Genomic DNA, 21,292 nt, shown 5'->3' with positions numbered 1-21,292 from the left:
AAAATATTTATTACTTTGCCACAACAGCATGTAGCATTACAATAGTTCTTGGAATATTGCATGCACTGATGCAGATACATTAATTCTGAATAAAATTACTTTCCCTAAACCCTGACTTAGGCATCTGTACCTCACTGGACACAAGAAGCCACCAGCTCAAGTATAACTGATATACCAATCAATTACTGTATGCTTGGCAAACCACTAAATAGGCATACAGTACCTGTAAATAATGTAAGCATCACTTTTAAAAATAACATAAGCAATACATGAAACTTCCATAATCCAAGAATAACAATTTTCCAGTACAGTACAGTACAATACTCTCAGTACACATACAAACTACTGTACCAATTATGTTTTGTGGACTAGCTGGTTTCTGCATGTGCCAAATGATTAACACTTTTTCAAAAGTAAACATCCTTCCTTCCCTTCCATGGACAGGTGTAGTTCCCTGTGATTTCTCTATTATTCATGTATCATTAATTTGCACATCCCAAATTTCTACAATTATATAATCTTCATAAATTTCTACTCTACTCAAATAAATTCTGAACTATCACTTGGTTCCTTTGGTAACCTATGAGCTAAATTAACATCCATTAAAAAACTATGATAAAAGTATAGGTAGGTAAGTCCACTGAGGTAAATCTTATCCACACATTCCCCTTTCTTGCTTCACCCGCAAAAACTGCTTCAAGAATTCTAAATGACCTTAATGAGACTAAGGCTAGCTGTGTAATCTCAAATATATGGCAGGACATAGTACCATCACTGAAAATACAAGACCTTCATCAAATTCAAAAGAAAACAAAGTCCAAAGAAAATTTAAATGGATCCTAGATGCACAAAGAATGAAGCAGATAGACAGACAGATAAATAGATAGATAATGACAGTGAGAATCTTAACTATACTGTTTTTAACTTGGCCAAGATTGTCATTTTTTTTCATTTTTTTTTTTTTTTTTAGCTTACTTCACATAACTCTGTGGCAGAAAAAGACAATACTACAGCTCTACATCCTTTCCATACCATTTCTTTGTGGCTACTACCGTCATACTCTAGCATTAATCTGTTGCTATAACTCAGCATTCACGATGGAGATGGCAATTTTAGGCCAAGCTATGAGTACAGACATTACAATTCCTTGGTTAAAATTCTGAAAGGCTTTGATTTTCTCAGTGTGACTTAAAGCTGCAAAATATATATACTTATTGCAACTACATAGCAAATATATATATTTAGTGCATAGTTACTATCAATAAAAATTATATAACATACTCTCAAATACCATCCAGATCATATAACAGTAATCAGCTCCAAGAAATACAGCAAAACACAAGAACAAATATAGGTTTCTTTCATGTCGCTGCTGTAATTCCAACAGGCTCCAACTGATGACCTTGGGGATGTGGTGGTTGGGTGGTGAGAGAAGTGGTCTGCTGTCTTATATAAGCTAGTTCAATCCCGGGCTGGAGTAGAGAACAGTTTGGTGATTTAAATTTTTGTTACAGCAGATTTTACTTATCTTCCACAAAACCCCAACACATCTTTTACACATCCCTACTAACTAAATCACACCAGTCCAGAATGAAACAGACCAAGCATGTAGTCAACATGGACAGTCAGTATCGGTGCTGAAACGATAAACAAATAAAACAGCCCAAGCATGAAGTCAATATGAACAGTGTGTATAAAAGCCAGAGTGACGACAACTGAAGGTGTACAACATGCAGGAGGACTGGTGAACCTGAGGGAACTGGATATCAAATCTACACCATGAGGAGAACAAAAATTGCCCCCCCCCCCTTAAAAAACAAAAAAAACTATACAGTTGAATATTCATTAATATAATGGTGATGCACAATATTATAGTTGTCTATGTCAATGATCATAAATTGTGACATGTGGCAATGCAGGAAGACCTGGGTAAAGTAAAATTTTGTGTTGGTGTCATACTACAGGTAGTTTAACTCCTTCACTACGATAAAAATCCTATTAGTTTTCTTAATGCTACCACCAGAATATTTTATCGGATATGTTTACGTGAAGCTACAGAATGTGATGAAAGTTTTTGGCGTATCAGATAGAGCCAGGATTCTGGGGGCTTGAACGATGAGCGAACGGAAGCGTGGCCCCATTGGACTGGGCAAACTTGGGCTGTCTGGAAGTTGCTACTCCTCACCCTGCCCTAGGATGGGAAAGGAGGTCCAGATGATGATGATGATGATGATGATGATTACAGAATCCATCCATCCATCATCCAATCCTATGTCGCCCCATGAGGAGCGTAGGAACCCAGGGCTAGGCAAGTTGGTCCTGACATTTAAATTGTTCTATTAAATGGATTGAGGAAAGCAGTATATAATCCTTTGTGTAATCCTTCCAGTTCAAAAAGTATCACAAAACCTATACAAAACTGTCTGGGGGTGCTATGAATAAAACACAAAAATACAACAGACTGAAGGCTACATGAAGGACCACAACATGATCAATATGGACTCCTGAGGGATACTTTCATTGGCACACACATCCCTGAACTGGATGACCAACTAAAGCTGCATAATGTTTATGTCCCAAAATAATCTATCTTATTCCATTCTAAAATCTGACTGATTACAGCATCAAAAATCTCTTATGAGGACCACATTGTAAAGATGATGCATAAAATGGGTTAAATATATTACTCTGACAATTACTCCTATTCAAAAACCAAAATTAAAAAACTAGAATTCTACTAATTCAAGTCTTACATTGCAAAGCAATATATAAGTGGTTGCTTTAGCAACCTATAAAAGTTTTCTAAAAGAATAAATTACTTCCTGTCCATTATTATCAGTGTTTGTGCTAGCAATTTCTCAGTTAAAGACCCATTTAGGTAACACGGTTACGTGGTACCTACAGTAGGTACTCACACACAAGCACACATACACACATAGGAATTGGTACTGGAAAACTTCTCTAGACTTAGACGAAATTCTTCATAAGCCAGTTTTTTATGCCAACCTGAGCTACTGACAAGACTGTCTCAGGTAAACCTGATGATGTCATTGCCTCCAGCTTTTTCTTCCTTGCCAAGTCATCATTGGTCCCAATTACTTTCTGTAACTGATGGCTTTTTGAAGAATAAATCAACCATTGTTTCTTGTTGGTTGCATCCTTCTCTTCCAATCTGTTGTCCCTTGAATGTCTCCCATTGCCCAAATTTTCAGACAGAAGCCAAGGTTGTTCAGATTCAAAGAAGGTGACCCTCGCAGCTACATTTTTTGTGGCAGTGTCCACGGTGTTCTTAGATGGGTTATCAAGAACCCAGCTGGTATTGGTCTCATTATTGTAACTTACTGACACTTTTTTCAGTGCCTCAGTCAAGTCCTCAGTTGTGATTACATTCTCTTTCTCATCCTTGTCATTCTCTTTCTCATTTTCTTTTTCTTTTGCTTCCTTTGTTTTCTGGGATTTCATGTTCTTAAGCAGCCAGATGTTAGAGTGTGTGGAAAGGTGATGGATGCGAGGTGAAGAAGTGAAAGAAGAACAGCCAGTGAGCTTAAGCCAATTATCAACTGGGGACTGGTACATGACCCTCTTGACTGGCACAGGCAGGTTTGGTCGTTTGTCATGCTGCTTCACTAGCCAGCCACTGTTTTCTGAAGCACGAATTTTAACCATATGACTTACAACTGAATCCACATCTTCAGCCTCGGAAAACGTTCTCTTCCGACCAATCTTGGCTCTGTAGTCTGCAGACTGCTGAAGCTTCTCCAAGGCAGCTTCCCTGCATTTGTTTTGACATACACAGTCACGGAATGACTGACATACTTCATTAGCCTGGCAAACTGAGCTAACCTGAAGCTGCTGTTCAAGTGCACTTTGAGTAGTAGGCTTGGTGCTCAGCCAGCGAGATTTTTCACCAACATACATATGCAAGTTTTCAATCTCATAACCTGAGGCAGGAGTACTGCAGCCCTCCTGAAACAAACCATGTCATGAATTAACAGGGTGTAGGGAAAAATTTTGGTATTCATTATTAATGCATTATGCACACTCTTATAAACTTTAAAATGCTGATCTAAGTCAACAGGAATATCTTTATCCTCATTTGAGGTACCAATCTAAGTTAACGTAGCCGGGGGTTAATTAAGTGACTTGGAAACGTAAGAGAAAAACATGCCTTAACAAAAGCCTGGATGTAGCCTTCCAAAGCCATTCCCTATTAAGTAGTTCCTAAGAAGGACTTTGACGTCAAAGATAATTATAATTATGATGATGATGATCATCATGATGATGACACATCTGCACTGTACTGAAATAACTATACTTTAATGGTACTTTATCCATATACAGAAATCCTTTATATATATCTCTGAATAAGCAACTTTTGGTGCTGAAGACAGACGCATCAATAAGGTGGTACCGATATAAAACAAAGTTGCTCCGTTATACAATGTTCCTTAACTCCCTCCCTATCCCCAATTCAAATGTTTCTCAACTCCCTCTCAACAGCTACCTCAAAGGGAGGATGGTAACCTGCAAAGAAAGGTTAATTTCAGCCCACAGTCCACCAGGTTCAAGTTAAATGAACCTAGGGCAATAACAGACAACTTTTACATATGTCGTTGTAAACTCTTCCATCTGAACACATCATGTTATGGTACCGTGAAAGAAAGACATGCTGTATTTTACCTTTTCTGATCCATAATGGCTGGGAACAATTTCAATGCTAGATGAATCAGATCTAGAGCAAGGAGTGTTGTCATTCAGCATGTCAAAACCATCCGCTTCTTCACTGGGCCCAGTTCCCAGCTGCAGTCCCGTCAACCACGAAGCAATGTCATCCGTCTTGTTTACCATGCCACTAGACACACCACCCTGTAAAATGCCAGCTGTTATGAACACTACATGTAGTCACACATGCACTTCACTATACATCATAAATACATACATATCAATACACTCCTTTATAAAACAAATACAGGTAGTCACCATCGTAAATGGGAATGTTAAAAAAAAAAAATACAACTTTTTTCATACCATTCATACTGTACTGTACATTGAGAGAAACTGGGTATCAACCTTGCAGGTAATGTTTATTTTTTTAATATGCAACCTTTTTCCAAAATTTACTGTGGACTTGAAACAAATATATATATAAATAAATCCTAACTGTACCTGACCACAGCATACTGGATGGACTTAGAAATATAGTACTGAACTAAGGTGAAGAGGCAGTTAGTGCACATATAACACAAATGTATAAAAAAATTAAACAGTTCGGTGAAGAGGCAGCTAGTATGACGCAAAAAGTATACCAAAGATATAACAATATGGTGAAGATGCAGGTGGTATAATGCAAAAAGTATAGAAACTGGCAGAGGCTGAATGTGAAGGGTGCTGGAAGTTTGGAGTTTGTTCATTCTTAATACCATCAACCATTAACCCTCTCAAGCACCTCTGACTCACTCTAAGCTGCATTAAATCATCTGGTATTAACTGTAGAGAAAACTCAAGTTGGCATCATCAAGAGAGGGTAAAAAAAAAAACACCCACCTTTGCAGGGGTATGCTTGCCGGTGGTGTTGGCGGGCTGGTTCTTAGCAAGCCACGAGTGATTGGCGAGGCGTGGGAACTGGACTGTGACATGTACCGGAGCCCCTGGCACACACACCGCACCAGCAACACTCTTGTGCAGCACATCATGGTCTTCATCCTCATACTCCTCAACACTGTGATATACAGTAAGCATTTTAGTCTGGAGCACCAAATTCCTTCAACCCTTCAGCCATAAAAATTAGCTTTAAATTTACCTTCTTTAAATTTAGAGAGCATTGACCATACCAGCCAGTGAAGGTCTATTTATCTTATGGCAGTTTTACATAGGTCACAATCTTGAGCCATTACCCTGCCCAATCTCCTACCCCGCAGGTTTCCACACAGCACCTCACCCCACAGAACAAGACAATCACAAATGCACAAACAGCCGTCTCTTTCACCTCATAAAAGCCCCAACAAATGATTTTTAAAAATGCAATAAAGTGGCGGGACAAGATCACAGACATTCACATTAAAAACCTCAGTCCTACAGCCATAAACTGAAATCTTTAACTTTTCCTAGATGTCACAGTCCTGATCCAACAAAGGGGAAGCTATTAACCCTTTGAGATTCCAATGACGATTTTTGGCGTCATTTCAAATCCAACCTCAGAGATGCCGATGGCGAATTTATTGGTCATTTTAGGAAACTTTTGTAAAATATTTACAATAACTCATGTTTACACGTCATAATGAAGAGACTCTGGCATGATGCCGAGAAATGCTTGCTCTGTGCATAGCAGGTACTGCGCAGCTAGTATGACTCACGGCTTTGTTACTTTATTACTTTATTCTTGGGGAGTACATTTCTATGGTATAAAATTTTTGGTTTCTCCCCTTCAACTCATCCTTTTAACTTTTTATTTACTTTGTTTTCCATTTTTGAACATACTATGATAAAGTACAACTATTCAGCTGTAAAGTGACACCAAAACCTGCATTCTATCATAAAAAATGTATTTACACAAACCGATCACATAAAAAGATCACAAAGCGAATATGCAGCCGAGTATGATAAAAAATTGAGCCTCTTTTTCCTTTCGTTTCACCACGCAATAAAATGCAGAAATAACCATAATCTATATACAGTATCAATGTAAAGGTACCTTATTGTAGATCTGTATGGTTTAAACCAGATTTATATATCTTTATCGCTTTTATGCTGAATATTTAACTACGGTAAGGTATAACATTTTTGGTTTTTGCCTAACTTCAACTCGTCATGTTGACTTTTTTATTTCCTTTGTTTTCCTTTTTTCTTTAGTATACCACGATAAAGTACAACCACTCAGCTATAAAATAACACCACAACCTGCAGTTTACCATTAATAGTGTATTTACAATGACCAGTCAAAGAAAAAGATAGTGAAGTTAATATGTGGCCATGAATCATAAAAACCTGTGCAACTTTTTCCTTTTGCTTTACCATGCAAAAAAATGAAGAAATTACCATAATCTATACACCACTACAAAGGTAATTTATTGTAGTTTTGCATGATTTAAACCAGACTTTTTATTATTTATTTATTTTTTTTTTTAAATACTTTTTATGGTTTTCGCCAAACTTCAACTCATCAATTTGACTTTTTATTTTCTTTGTTTTCCTTTTTTGAACATACTACAATAAAGTACAACTACAGTAAAACCTCGATATAACGGACCTCAATAGTCCAGAATTCGCTTTTATTGGACTCTTGGAGCTACCGGACTGAATTCCTATATATTGGAAAAAGTCCGATAAAGCCAGAAGCAGTCCGGACTGCCTGACCACTTCAGCTATGTTCACCATAATAAGGTAAATAAAAGACATGTTTATCAGTGTACAGTACAGTATTATTATACCATTTGCATAACGTAGCAAAGTTATAACACAGTACAGTACCGCAGTGGTAGCCAAAACAGTTTAAAAACTGTTCATGCAATCCAGACTAATGTCTGATATTTCGGAAAAAGTCCGGATTAGCAGGGGGAAGTCCAGATGTCGCTTTTATCGGAATTTCGCATTTTTCGGAATGGTTTGGGCCCCAATTAGTCCGTTATAGTGAGGTCTTACTGTATTCAGCTTTAAAATAACACCAAAACCAACATTCTATCATGAAAAGTGTATTTACACAGTGCGATCAAAGAAAAATATCACGGCGTGAAGATGTGGGTCAGTGAGAGCATGCCTGACTCTTGAACAAACATAATCTGCCTGGCCCAGAAACTTGATTGGGTTAACAGCATACCCAGTGATGTAGGTCACACTAGGTGGTACAAATACGAACACACACATACATCATACATTTTTATGCAGCATGTCATCATCATCATTTTCATCCTTCTCAACACAAAGCTTTATAACAACCACTATTAACAAAGGTAACTTGCATACATGAAAGCCCTTGTAGCAACTATTAACACAAACAAGAAAAATTTTATACACAGCTGTCCTTATGACAACTGCTCTAAACACTAAAAAGAAAGATTTAAACACAGAAGTACCTTGTTGGAATAACTGGTGAGGTGTGGTGAGTGATTCTTTCCGGCAACTGAACCGAGCCGAACTTGGAGATCGCAGAGCTGAGTGGCGTTTCATCAAACTGTACCATCACTTCACCCATAGACTGAATGTCTCCTTGCCTGAAAGAAACATATATAAGCTACACTTGTTTGGTGCTTACAAATGCTTCATAAACAGAATTAGGTTCTTGATGAATTACTTTATTCTTAACTTCTTGCATCTGGATGACATCTATTTTATAAGTACAGTACTTTTGACCCTATTACACAACTGTATTGAACTTAAGAAAGCATCTCATCCTGAAGGTTTTATCAAAGCTATTTTTTAACACTTCCAGTCTGAACAGTCTAACTTAAGCTGCATACCATTATCAGGAGATAGCAAGAATAAAATGAAAAAGAAGTCCCACGCTCAGAGGGTAAAATTTTATCTTGATTCAATATACTGTAAAGTTGTTCTGATGCCAGAAATTGGTGATTTTATGTTTTTTGCCCCACTGCCTTGAAGTAAAAAGAAGCTCTATCACCTACGCTAGCATACCATCAACATATATTCAGAATTATACAAGAGAACCAACTATCAATAACATTCAATAATTATCATCCTTTGAATCCAACTGGCATCCTTTACAGTTTCTTTCAACTCAGGAAAGAACTCTCATATTTTAAGGGGTTCACTATGGCTGTAATAACCCTTCCAGTACAAAAAGTCTGTCCTGTGCTGAATAAAACTGACAGGAAATAGCTTACAATAAAATGAGAACAATGTCCCAGGGTTCAGTGCAATAAGTACTGAGGTTACTATTACACGAGACATCTTTACCTAAATAACTCTTGCTGATGGTATTAAAAGGATAACTCATTCAGTTTGTAAATCTGCTTATAACTGTCACCTTGTCTCCCACATTGTCATGACATGAGATTTTTAAACTGGATCAAAATACTGTACATATCAAACTAAACCAAAGATCCTTTGCACTACTGTTCTGATCTTTTCCTGAATACAGATCCTCTTAACCCCTTGGCTGTGTATAGCATTCCAGAAATGCCGATTGGTAGACTGCGTCATACATTTTGTAAAAGCCACGTGAAAGACAGTGAATTTTTCAGTCATTTTTTGAGCCTAGTACTGTACATGCTTATGTTTGATGAGTGGGTTGTGAATCGTCATTGTGGAGTGTAAACTTTGTCTGACTAAAACATTATCATGTTTGGTTACGTATAATTGGGTCAAAACACATGATGAAAACACAATTTTTTAACCGATTTTCCTGCACCACAAACAAAGGAAATGTTTAGGGCCACTGCAGACTAGGGGCGAAGTACCCTATTATTGGTAATACATTTATACGACTACAATATTTATTTCAGAATAATTCAATCAAATAATTTGGATGTACAAAACAGTGAAAGGTTGGTACTGACTGCGTACAAAATGCCGATGGAAGAATAAGTGGAATACGAACAAGAATAACATGGAAAGATGGCACAGGGTAGATGAGGATGTGAAGCAGCAGTAATGAGTGATGCCAAAAGCTTTAAGCAGCTTTTGTCATGGCTATCCTGGATAAATTTTGGAACTGGGCATCTTGCAATACACGGAAACGATCTACTGATGGAGTACAAGAATTGATAGCCATCCAGAAGTAATGTAACACTCAATTTGCAGCAAATTCATTTATCTGCTGCCTTACTAGCTTTTTTTTTAAATACAGATATAAGAATAAGTTCAGTATAAGAACTGTGTGGAAAAACCAACATAATATAAAACCAAGAAAAACTTTTATCATCATCATCATCATCATCAGGACCTCCTTTCCCACCCTAAGGCAGGGCGAGAAGTAGCATGTCCAGACAGCCAAAGTTTGCCCAGTTCAATGGCTCACCCTTCCATTCACTTATCATTCAAGCCCACGAAACCCTGGCTCTATCAGACAGGCCAAAAAAATTTCACCACATCCTGAAGCTTCATATATACTTGTACATCCCTAACAATGCTACTACAACAACCTCCTTTTATGTTAGTTCATTTTCTAAGCAATAGGCAAGGTCAATTAAAGACCAAAACTAAACAACCTATTGCCAAACTCACATATCGATGTCCTCAACAGTGATCTTGGATAGGGTCGAGGCATCATCATGGGAGCAGCGGTAGAGAAGGTCACGTGTGGCTGTCAACGCACCCTTCTTATGCATCAGACCTGCCTGCCTGGATCTCAGACCTTCACTCTCCAAGTGGGTCACAACCTGTATAACACAGTTCGTCATATAGTACTGTTCGTTCTATAGTACTTACCATTTTAATTCTATGATATGAAAAACTGAAATGTTATAACTCCTCACTTAAAACTGTATGTGATCCTAAAAACAATCTCTATGCAAAAACCATTTTAAATCACCGGCATGACCTCACACCATCTTTCAAACACCATTTTAAAAGATATATGGCATGACATCAGAACTTCACCTTGCAAGTGTGTCAACCTGTACAACAAAGGGGTTCATTTTACATATGATAATGCTATATTCTACTCAAGACATTCTCTATTATCTAATACAACAAAATGCAACACAGTATCAGACGTGCCTGACATGCCCAAAGGCTCACTTTCTAAGTACTGTACGGTATATTACACCTTGCACAACAGGGGAGTTCATTCTATAGTAACACAGATATTTTTACATTGTGATAAAACTGAGCCGTTAAGACATCCTCATTTGTGTGGCGCTTGAACCCATACAGCCAGCAAGTGAGGGTGCTTTCATGGCTCGATTTTATCACAACTTGTCGTTTCCACATACATTTTCATATTTCAGTAAAGCTTGATATATCAAACTACAGTAATTGGAGGGATAAGGCTGACGATATAACCAACGGGAAAAGGTTGACAATGTAACCAACAGACTGATATATCATGAGGCAGGACAATACCAACCTAGGATTAGATTTGAACCAACTCTTACCATTCATACCTAACAGAATTATAAGTGTTCACAGTTTTATTTCAATTGACCTTGGACAAGATAAAGCGTGTGGTCTCAGGGATATGGGACTGAAAAGGGAGTCTGCCACAGATTGTGGAGCATGAAGTCATCATTAGTTCACTAAGGTCAACACATGCATGCAGGTTAGAGACTTAATAAATAATACAATACAAGACCTATATCATGTCCAAACAGTCAAGTCACTGGTAACTGGGAGTTGGAGAGGGAACCTAAATCACTCACAGTCCTACATTTGGCCATAAAAATTACTGGTAACTGAGTGCTGGAGAGCGGCGCCTTCCCCTGGTGGCACTGAAAAACTTTATGGCTTCACTAAGTAGTCACAAAAAAATCCCTAAACCCCCACCCTATGCCCCGAAAAAAGGATGGTGGGCAACAAAAAGGCCACATCAGTCTGCAGTCCACAGGGTTCACATCTCGAAGAGGAAAGGGCCACAAAAACAACCAGTAACTGACCTGCACCTGCCTCACCAGCTGCCGCTCCCTCACACGCAGCGCCTCAACCTGGCGGTCCGCTGCTTCATGGATTTTCTGTTCTACCTGTTAAGAGAAAGAGAGTGAGCATGTGAACTGCAACGTCAGAATTAAGAAACAATTTCAATAAAACACACACAAAAGACCAGATTCAAGCACTTCTAGAATTGTATTATGTACTAATTAAAAACAAAAGTTTCTGTGTGCGTGCGTGTGTGTAATTCACCGGGTTGGTCAGGATCACTTGATGATCGTGATCGTCAGCTTTTACCCTCCCGGAAAGGAGCTGAGAGCTCATATAGTCTGATCTAAGGGCATGGCTGTGACCTTCACACACGCGCACACCCGTCCCCTTGCTCAAGGGGGACAGTAACCACCCACTTCCTCAGTGAAACTTTTCGCAACCTGAGCGAGGCGCGAACTCCCGTCTACCAGATGGCAAGCGAGAACGTTACCACCGAGCCAGCGAGCGGTGTGTGTGTGAGCGAGCAATCCCGTTTCCTTCTTAATAAGCATGGTGAATTTCAAATATCACCAGCAAAGGCAATGCATGACAATAAGCTTCCTTCACCTTAGCATTCCATGCCTGGCTTCCACAAATTATCCCAATACGTTACCTTAGATACTCATACATATCATGGCCTAGTGACAGAAGACACCTTTCAGAGGGACTGCCTGGCCTTTTGTGCAACGGTTTAAATCTACCAAAATTGAACGGAGGGGTGTAGGTTGATCTCCTCCACCAATATGTGGGACTAGCTGTAAAGATTTTATTTTTACACACACACAAACAGTTTTCATTTCCTGAGTGACATGTTTTTAATTTAGCTATGTCTCCTTTCACACTACTGTATTAAGCTTAGGAGAGATTTCACAAAAAAGAAAGATCAAATACCAGTACTTTATAGCCTTTGATTACCTACTTCTTCCGTAGCCTGTATCATTCTTTTTCTGTGCCTGTCCTCCTCTCTTCCTATTTCTGCCATCTTTCCTGTCACTTCTTATTGCTTTTCTTTCCTTTACAGGTGGCTTTAAATTGAGTGACAAGCCTAATGGTTTCCTGTAAGCCAAGAAACCATTTACAACGCTGGGTGGTAACCATATAACCAAACCATACGTGCTCCCTACGTGTCAACAAGTGGGTTGGTGGAGGGTTAGTGCCCCTCCTCGTAAAACAACTAACTCAAAGTCAAATGGCCATCCCTTACGGGATTATGGCGTCTGGCAGTAGATAGATAGATAGATTACCTCTTCATGCTAAGATAAGTTCCCAAAGATGAAGAATAGATGCGCATATGGGTAACCTGAATACAACAAAGAATAAAAAAATCAAAGCAATGATGGAATTGAAGTAAGGGTTCACTAGATGGTTCGTCTCCAAGCTGTACGGTCTCCTGTAGTATTCCGGTCAGTTTCCCTTCCAAGAACCTCAAGTGTTCCTGGGTCTCCTTGCAAAGACTCGGCTTCATTCATTTCTAAGCAACATTTCATCCAATTACAGTATAACCTCCCAAATCCAAACACCTGATTTTCCAAAACCTTCACTTTCCAAAATATCATTTCATTCATTCAGAGGGTGACGATATCTTTCCTCAAAGAATCAGTGCATTTAGGAAGCCAAAGTTCATCTCTGAGGCAGTATAACAACTGATGATATTTATCATCATTATAATACGTCCTTCTGCCTACGGGTGACTTTACACTCCCTCTTCTGGCTTTCTTTCCTTCATTCTTTCCACTTCCTTCAGCCTGTGGGTGACTCTACACTGAATGACAAGCCGATGGTTTGCTGTGCACCAGGAAACCATTTACTACGCTGGGTGGTAACCATATAACCAAATTTTGGCACCTGGTGGTCTTGCGGGTAATTATTGCGCTCCAATCGGATTGAGCCGGTGAACGTTTATATCCAAGGGGTGCTTGGGGTTGACTGCTCATGTAATGCCACTCAGGGATGAGTGAGACTGGTCACTCTCATCTTAAATGTCGGGACCAACTGCCTAGCCCCGGGCTCCTACACTCCTCATGGGGCAATGTAGGATTGGATGGTGGATGGATGGATACATTATTTCAGCAGTGAAACAACACAGATGCACAAGTAGCAAGAAAGAAAAAGTCATGTACATATGATATTTTCAGTGCTATTATTACTCACAGGCACAGTATCCACCATCTATAACTTTATATGCACCTATAGCACTGTACTTTTAAATTTCTGGCTATATATACAGTTCCTAGTCTAACCTGCTAGTACATTCTCCCAATCAGCAAGACCAAAACTCAACTATGAAACTTTTAAAGAACCTACTATTTTTTGTGCATGGGGCGACAAAGATGACCTTTACCTGGTTTGCATCATTTTGTTCAGGAAGACACCTCTGGTATCAACTCCTGCAACATAAAGTTCTTCTATTCTATTCTTGCTACTGCCAGTTGATTTTATTCAGCTTAGAGGTGACCTCTTGTACTGAAAGGGACTCTTGCTGTTAAGGGGAAAATACCACACTGTGGACTCATATACAAATGGGAACTGTGCTCAAAGGAGGACGTAATAAGTGCAAACATTGTATAAGACCCTCAGTATATACAGCCGTGTCCCATAACACAGCCACAGTAAATCCAAGCAAACAATACCAGCGAGAAGTGTGTGTGTTGCCAATACTGTTAATTTAAAAAGATGATTACCTTGCAAACTCTTTTCGCTTTCCTGTCATCACTTGCATCTAAACGCCTTTTACCAGTCATGATGACTTGATTTTACTGGAAAAAGAATGAATAAACAAGGTGAAATGCTGTTCTATGACCTCAACAATAAACACAACTGAGGGAGGTGGTGGTCACGTGCACAGAGAAGTGGTCTGTTGTTCAAAAGAATGCAGATTCAATCCCAGGCCGATGCAAGAACAGTCTGATTATTTAAATTCTGACACGTTAAATTTCACCCAAATCACAACTATGATTTAAATGCATCCATTTGGAGTGACAACCTACCAGACTGCCAGCCATCCAAACTACATACAGGTAACTATTAACATGCCATATACTGATAAAGAGGAGGTGCTACAGAGTCTCCTTAGCTGATCAGAATATTAGTACGACTGGTACTGTATCCCTGGCTGACGTATATTGTTCACACACACAGCTATGCCACAAGATAACCAACTATTAACACTAATGTAAGAACTCAACTGCTGAATTCCTCACAATAACACTTCCACTTTGACAGTGCAACAGTCACTAAGAGAACATGGCAGTACATGTACAGTATTCTGAGAAGTGGGGTGGTTAGTCTGGAGGTGAAAAGGAATAAAGCATAAGCAGAAACGATGGTCAAAGCTACAGAGTAATGTATGAGTATTTTAGGAAGAAAGAAGAGGCAACACGAGTGAAATATGGGGAGATGAGTGGGTAAGAAGAAATAAGACGAAATGGTCATTTTGCAAAAAAAAGTAGAAACAGGATGCCCCACAAAAGTATGAAGGTAACAGAACGTGCAATGCTGGAGGGGAAGGTTGTACTTGTTGTGGAAGATGATGGTAACAGCACATGCGTGACAAATTACAAAGAAAAGTAATAAACAAAGGTCTGAGGCAGTTCTGCCACAGCCATCCCCGGTCGAGCAATTCCCAAAAGGGAGCGGGGTATTGGGGCTCATGATGAATTACTGTTTACAAATTTTTCCTTCTCAAATCTCTGTTTAAATACTAGTCTGCATATCTTTTGAATTATGTGAACTATTTTATCATTCCAATCAATATTTCTTAGGTGATTACACCCATTCCCTCTAATTTACCATGATCTATGTACTATACCAAATGCTGACTGCAGCTTCAGTCATTTTAACAGTTCCTGTACTACAGACTAACCTAAGTGCATCGATTCCTTCACATAATTCATGCTCAACTGGGGTAGGATGCAAAAAACAAAGAAAAGTACTGTATAGACATGAGAGAACTATCAACAGCACATGAAGTAATTTGGGTCTGACACATTATTATAAACTACTGAGCACCCATCCAAATATAGCTCCACCTCATACACCCAACCATTCCCTCATCCACCAGCCCAACACACACTTTTTTAAAAATAAATGTTCTTTATGTACACCTCCCAGACTGTCAATTCATTGGCTTCCAAGTACAAATAAAGAGGTGCCATACCCTTGTCAATCAATCTTAAAAATACCCTCCATTACTTGACAACATACTGTATCTCCATTCTCTAGTCACACTCATAACGCTAATCTAATCTCCGCCAACTTCCCCCAAATTCCCATAATCTCTGAATTCATTCACAGCTGTGTAACCCATCTTCCTATTCCTATAACCTTCACTCAACCTTGTAATACATGCTGATTATATTAAATCCTAGTTGTAAACCATCTTTTTATGTTCCCTACGTGTCAGGTGGGGTTGGTGGAGGATTAGTGCCCCTCCCTGTAAAACAATTAACTCTAAGCCCTTGGCCACCCCGTTTGGGATACATGGCGTCTGGCAATGAATGAAAGTCCACAGGCAATTACAGGCATCATTGAACTTCTATTGCTATCTGTAACTTGATTTGACAGATTCCCAAATTTACAGCAAAATTTTGTAAACTTTTGGAACCCATCACTAACACTTGAGAACTGCCTGTACTTATTCACCATCCACTCATAACTGCCCATGTTATAACATCACTCACACTCTTAACATCATTCTCACAACACATGCAACCCTTAATCTCTTCAACTGTATGACACACTTTCTACTCTCTCTCTCTCTCATTAAACAGTTTGGGGTAGAAATTTGTCAGTGGAGGAGGTAAATGAAGGTTATATCTAACCCCTAAGTTCAGTCTCTCCTAAGCAGTGTAAAATCATCCAGTGTTAGCATGAATGGGCTAAAAATGACACGCTTGGGTTGAGGGGACTGAACATAGGCACAACCAAAGACATCTGGGAGTGTTCAGCTTAAGTGGCCATTTCCTGCAGTTCACTGGGTTCACATCCAGACAAGCACTGGGGCTCGTTTCCTCATATCCTGCATTCTATACCACTGTTTTTTCTTCAGAATATGAACAGTAATTCTTTCTTTTGTTATTTGTTTCTCTCTCCTTTCATTAAGGCACTCTGCTAATGTTAATCTTGGCTGTCACTGCATAATCAGATCCATTCATTACTCTCACTGATTATTTGATTGCTTCCTGCTAACCATGATTTTCTTCACTGTCCCAAGTTAATGTGAACAACAGAACTGATTACCAATACAGTACATGTATTTATGCATGAAAAACTGTCACCATCCCCAGGTACAATACATAAAAACTGTTATGGATCTAAGAAACCTTTGATACTTTATTTGGTTTGGCTTTACCTGACAGAAATGAGGCACTCTCACCACATACACATCAAGTCATGGTTGAGTGAAACTTGGCAAGCATTAGTTATGAGGTGTGAATGAACCTCCTTTGTTACTGGTCAAATTTATCCTCCAGTGTGATTATACCTGACCATCAACTAAGCTTGGGAAAAAAAAAGAAAAGCTACGTATTTCCATCAGGTGAAAAATAAACCATATATGGCATCTATTTTCACTCTGATGGACCACAATACCTGACTCTCACCTTGCAGGCGTTCTCCTGAAGGTCACGATGGACTCCCTCCACCTTTGATAGGGTATTCTCCACATGTGCCAATTTCCCTGCCACCTCTTGCTTCAGCTCTTCAAGAGACATCTGAGAAACATACTCATATGCATCAGTCTATCAACACGTCTCCATACAACATCATTCTATTCTAGTTATTGATGTCACAATGGAGTATACATGACCCTAAACAATAATGTATAAAATGCTACTGAAATCATATCATCATATCATTCATAAAGGCTCCACAATGCTTGCATGCATCGGCCCTGGTCACCTAATGGCAGCTCTTCATGCTGCTCGATCTCTGCAGCCTCCCACCTCAGAATTTTATCCCCGAGGTCACATTCAATGACCTTGTCCCAGGTCTTTTTTCGGTCTGCGTCTCAAAAGCCTACCCCCAACATTCAAAATTCTCACTTTCCACACCCAACTGCCATCCTCCATCCCCTCCACATGCCCAAGCCATCTCACTCTACCCCACCTCATCACAACAACAATACACTCCATACATACATATCCTCATCATACAAACCTTATGTACTAAATCCCTCACTTTAACAGCTGTATCCCTATCCAAACAAAATTGTCTGAAAATAAACAAAGCAAAAAATACATCATACTGACGAGGTTAACAGATGCCACTTCTAATAGTTTCTCCAAACGATCTCCCCAGGGTGAATAAAATCATCACTCTGACCCTTTTTTCCACCTACAGTTAGAATGAAATTTTTTCTATGCAAGAAAGAAGAAGCCAAAGGCCAGGAGAGATGACCTAGTAATATAAAAAGTTATACTTATGGGTTTAGAGGGTCCCTACCAATTTGTCCAAACATTTCAGGTTGTTTCTGTATTTGCCAAGTCATAAAATTACAAGAGCAATTAAGAGTACTAAGTTTGTAATGTAGTTTACTATTTTTTTTTTTTCACTGGGGAGTATGGCGTCTGGCAATAGACAGATAGATAGACAAAGAAAAGTGGTGTACTGTATATCACTTAGAACCTCCATCCTTCCATAAAAAATCAAATTCTTCAAACAACCACGGCTGCCATATGCTCAAGAAAAATATGGCCTTACAATAAACGCTGAATGAATCAAGGATGACTGCTTAGAAGAGTAAATGAACCACTGTATTAACTAACATGGTTCACTGTAATCAATAGTGACCTTTACACCTGTCTGCCTACCTACTAAACAAAAATGCATCTCTGATAAGCTGTTTGTGTAGCTATCAGTCAGATATTACCATATCACTCTGTCTCCTGTACCACATGCTGTCTCCTGTACCACATACTCTGTACCTATCTCCAACTTATCAAGGTTACATCTGTGCCATAAACTCATTTTTCAAAACTATCATACCATTATTTGAATGTCCATGCCCTACCCAGCCTCACAAATAAGCTTAGATTTTGTATGGTATTCAATTCTTAATATTACAGTATGTTCAGATGTCATGAAGTGCAGTACATAATTTTCCACATTTATGCTATACTATGCTAACCCAACCAAATTCTAACATGGATCTAACAGCTGACAGACATAGGAGCTGGGCAATCCCTTCCCCATTCCTTTTTATATAAGGTACAGTACTGTATTTTCAAGGCAACACACAATAATAAATGCTCAGACTTGCATATACAAAGTAGCAAACACATTGTCTTTTAGTTAGCTGTTTTTCTGAACTACAGGAACACCATGTTAGGCTGTAGTCTGTACTGTATTTGGTATGGCTACTATGATCCCTAATATGATGGTTCTTTTGCCATTTACAATCACTATACCTTGCACTAGAAAAATAGTACTTGCTTAGATCTAAACGATGGATTTTTTTTTTTCCTAAATATCTAAGGCAACCATTATCAACACCCAGAAACAGACCACTGCAGGAGAAAGGCCCCACCCACATTTTTCCAATCCACCCTGTCTTCAATTTGTCAATCATCTACCTTCTGTCAGGCAATTTTTTTCTTGATATCACAACCAGGCAAGTTACTTTCTTCAGCTTTTAAGATACTCTCACACTCACAGAGTTAACAATGCTCTACTGCAGTAGCACTATGGATAAAAAGGAAATCTCTTCAAACTCAGTGCTGTAAATTCTCAAAGTCCAGGACAGCAAAATGTGAAAAATTTATGACTGGGATGACGTTCCATACGGGTATGTGTGCAATCTCATTGTGACATCCAAATTCTCTCCTAGGTTTTTACCATGACCCGTACAAATAATGCTCTAAATACACATGAGCACTGACATTGTCGTCAAGATAACACATCCACATTCCAACTAGGCTAGGCTTAAACACCTCCCCCTCCTCCCCGTAAAAAAAGAAAAAAAAAAAAATTGCCCCGCGTTCTCCGTTTACATAACAAAAACAAAGCATCATATATTTACAACACAAGGCTAACTACTGAATGTGAAAACTGGTCTTAAATGAATCCCAGGCCAGAATCAAGATAAAAAAAATCCTGCGAGTAAACAAGCGAACCTGGTATTGACAAACACAGCTGACGGCCGCCATCACCCCGCCGCCCAGGGTCACGTACACACACGCTATCCTATTATAGTCAAACATTTATCGCATTTTTATTTTACTTTTTTTAATCTTAAATTATTGAACGATACAAATTACTCCTACTAATCACACCCTCATGAGACACCATCATATTTCTCATGATTGCATAATACGAGCCGCTGGCGGTGATCCATAAACCAGCTTTTAATGCGTTGTAATAAACTTAATTCATTACATTACATCAGTACACATTTGTACTTCTTAATCAAAACTAATAGTAAGCGAAACCAGAGAAATATTTCAATAATAAAGCCCAAGACAATATGCAGAGGTGCGGTCGAAAGTACTCCATAAACCAGTCAAGGAGCTTACAACTCTAGTATGAGGCAATCCATCGAAATCTTACATTAATGCAAACGTTAGCTTATTACTTGAAATCTCGCTGGGATAGATCAATAAAATACCTCAATAATCCAGCAGGGACACAATAAAACGACAGAGCCGAGTCCACGGCAACCTCCACCCCTTACGCTGTCACCGTGTGGGATCGACTGACAGGGTTGCCAAGTCAGCAGACTCTATCTCGCCCAATCCTACTCGTAAAATAGCCCAAAAAGTAGCCCAATAATTACTTAAAAACTAGCCCGCGATAACCCAGTCTGTCATCTCCTCATCCATATCCCTTCCTCTTCATTTAAGTCCACCATTGGCAATACTGGTTGCAACACACACAAAGTACTTGCAACAATGAACTAAGCACAGGAATAAGCAGTGATGTGGAACCGCAACTAATTAGCTCCAGGTTCGGGTTCGGTTCCTGTAACAGTATGCCGGTTCCGGAACCCGTTCCTGAACAGGGAAAACTCACCTTGGAATATACATTATGGGGATATTTTGTACAATCAAATAATTTCTTTTTTAACAAATTAAGATAAAGTACCTGAAAGTTGAAACCACAGACAATTAAAAGAAAAGCAGCAAGCAGCAGCAGCAGTCGTACTCAAACAGCGGCTGGAGAGGAACTGGTACAACCATGTGATGTTTGGAGAAATTAGAGTCACGAGTGGACTGTGGAGATGAGTAGGATGATTCACAGTCACGTATGATACACGTCTTGGACTGAACAAAGAGGGGAATATCTTACGTGGTCGACTCTCACTCTACCCATCCTTAATTCATTGTCAGCTGATTGGTGTGTGATGAGAGAGAGAGAGAGAGAGAGAGAGAGAGAGAGAGAGAGAGAGAGAGATTTATGAGGCAAGTCCCCCAAGACCTGTAAGACTCAGCTGAAGGATTAGTTTGGACTGTCATCTCCTAAACCCCCATCAACACCACAAAACATATCATTAATTATTCTGACTGTATCGCATCGTTTATAAAGGCTCCAACATGCTGAATGCGTCTGCCCTGGTAATCTCTCCACGCTGCTCGATCTCTGGCAGTCTCTCTATTCAATCCCTTATCCCTGAAGCCACACTCAATGACCTCTTCCCAGGTCTTTCTCGGTCCACCTCTCGTAACCCTACCCCCAAAGTCTAAGTATATTTAGACTTCCCTACCCCCAATGTCCGCACTTTATTGCA

The 21,292-nt window shown here is 39.2% G+C and overlaps 1 protein-coding gene across 2 annotated transcripts; it reads right to left on the bottom strand.

Annotated features, from left to right (window-relative positions):
* On the bottom strand, positions 1-20,243 carry SoYb (Sister of Yb). 2 transcript variants are annotated; one of them, XM_080284226.1, is made up of 9 exons: positions 20,174-20,191; positions 17,172-17,282; positions 14,253-14,327; positions 11,550-11,633; positions 10,180-10,334; positions 8,070-8,207; positions 5,545-5,719; positions 4,681-4,866; positions 1-3,966 (listed from the first exon to the last, which is right to left on the bottom strand). In XM_080284226.1, the coding sequence occupies exons 3-9, from the start codon at positions 14,310-14,312 to the stop codon at positions 2,968-2,970; spliced, it is 1,797 nt and encodes a 598-aa protein (XP_080140352.1). In that variant the 5' UTR covers positions 14,313-14,327; positions 17,172-17,282; positions 20,174-20,191; the 3' UTR covers positions 1-2,967. The 2 variants fall into 2 exon arrangements, with proteins under 2 accessions (XP_080140352.1, XP_080140351.1); XM_080284225.1 differs by lacking the exon at positions 14,253-14,327 and having other exon boundaries at positions 20,174-20,243.
* Between the last annotated feature and the right edge of the window lie 1,049 nt (positions 20,244-21,292).

The sequence above is a fragment of the Coenobita brevimanus genome, chromosome 100 (genome assembly GCF_032717465.1).
Source record: "Coenobita brevimanus isolate Jiangsu-jjx chromosome 100, ASM3271746v2, whole genome shotgun sequence".
NCBI lineage: Eukaryota > Metazoa > Arthropoda > Malacostraca > Decapoda > Coenobitidae > Coenobita > Coenobita brevimanus.
This window is presented reverse-complemented; position numbering and strand designations above follow the sequence as displayed.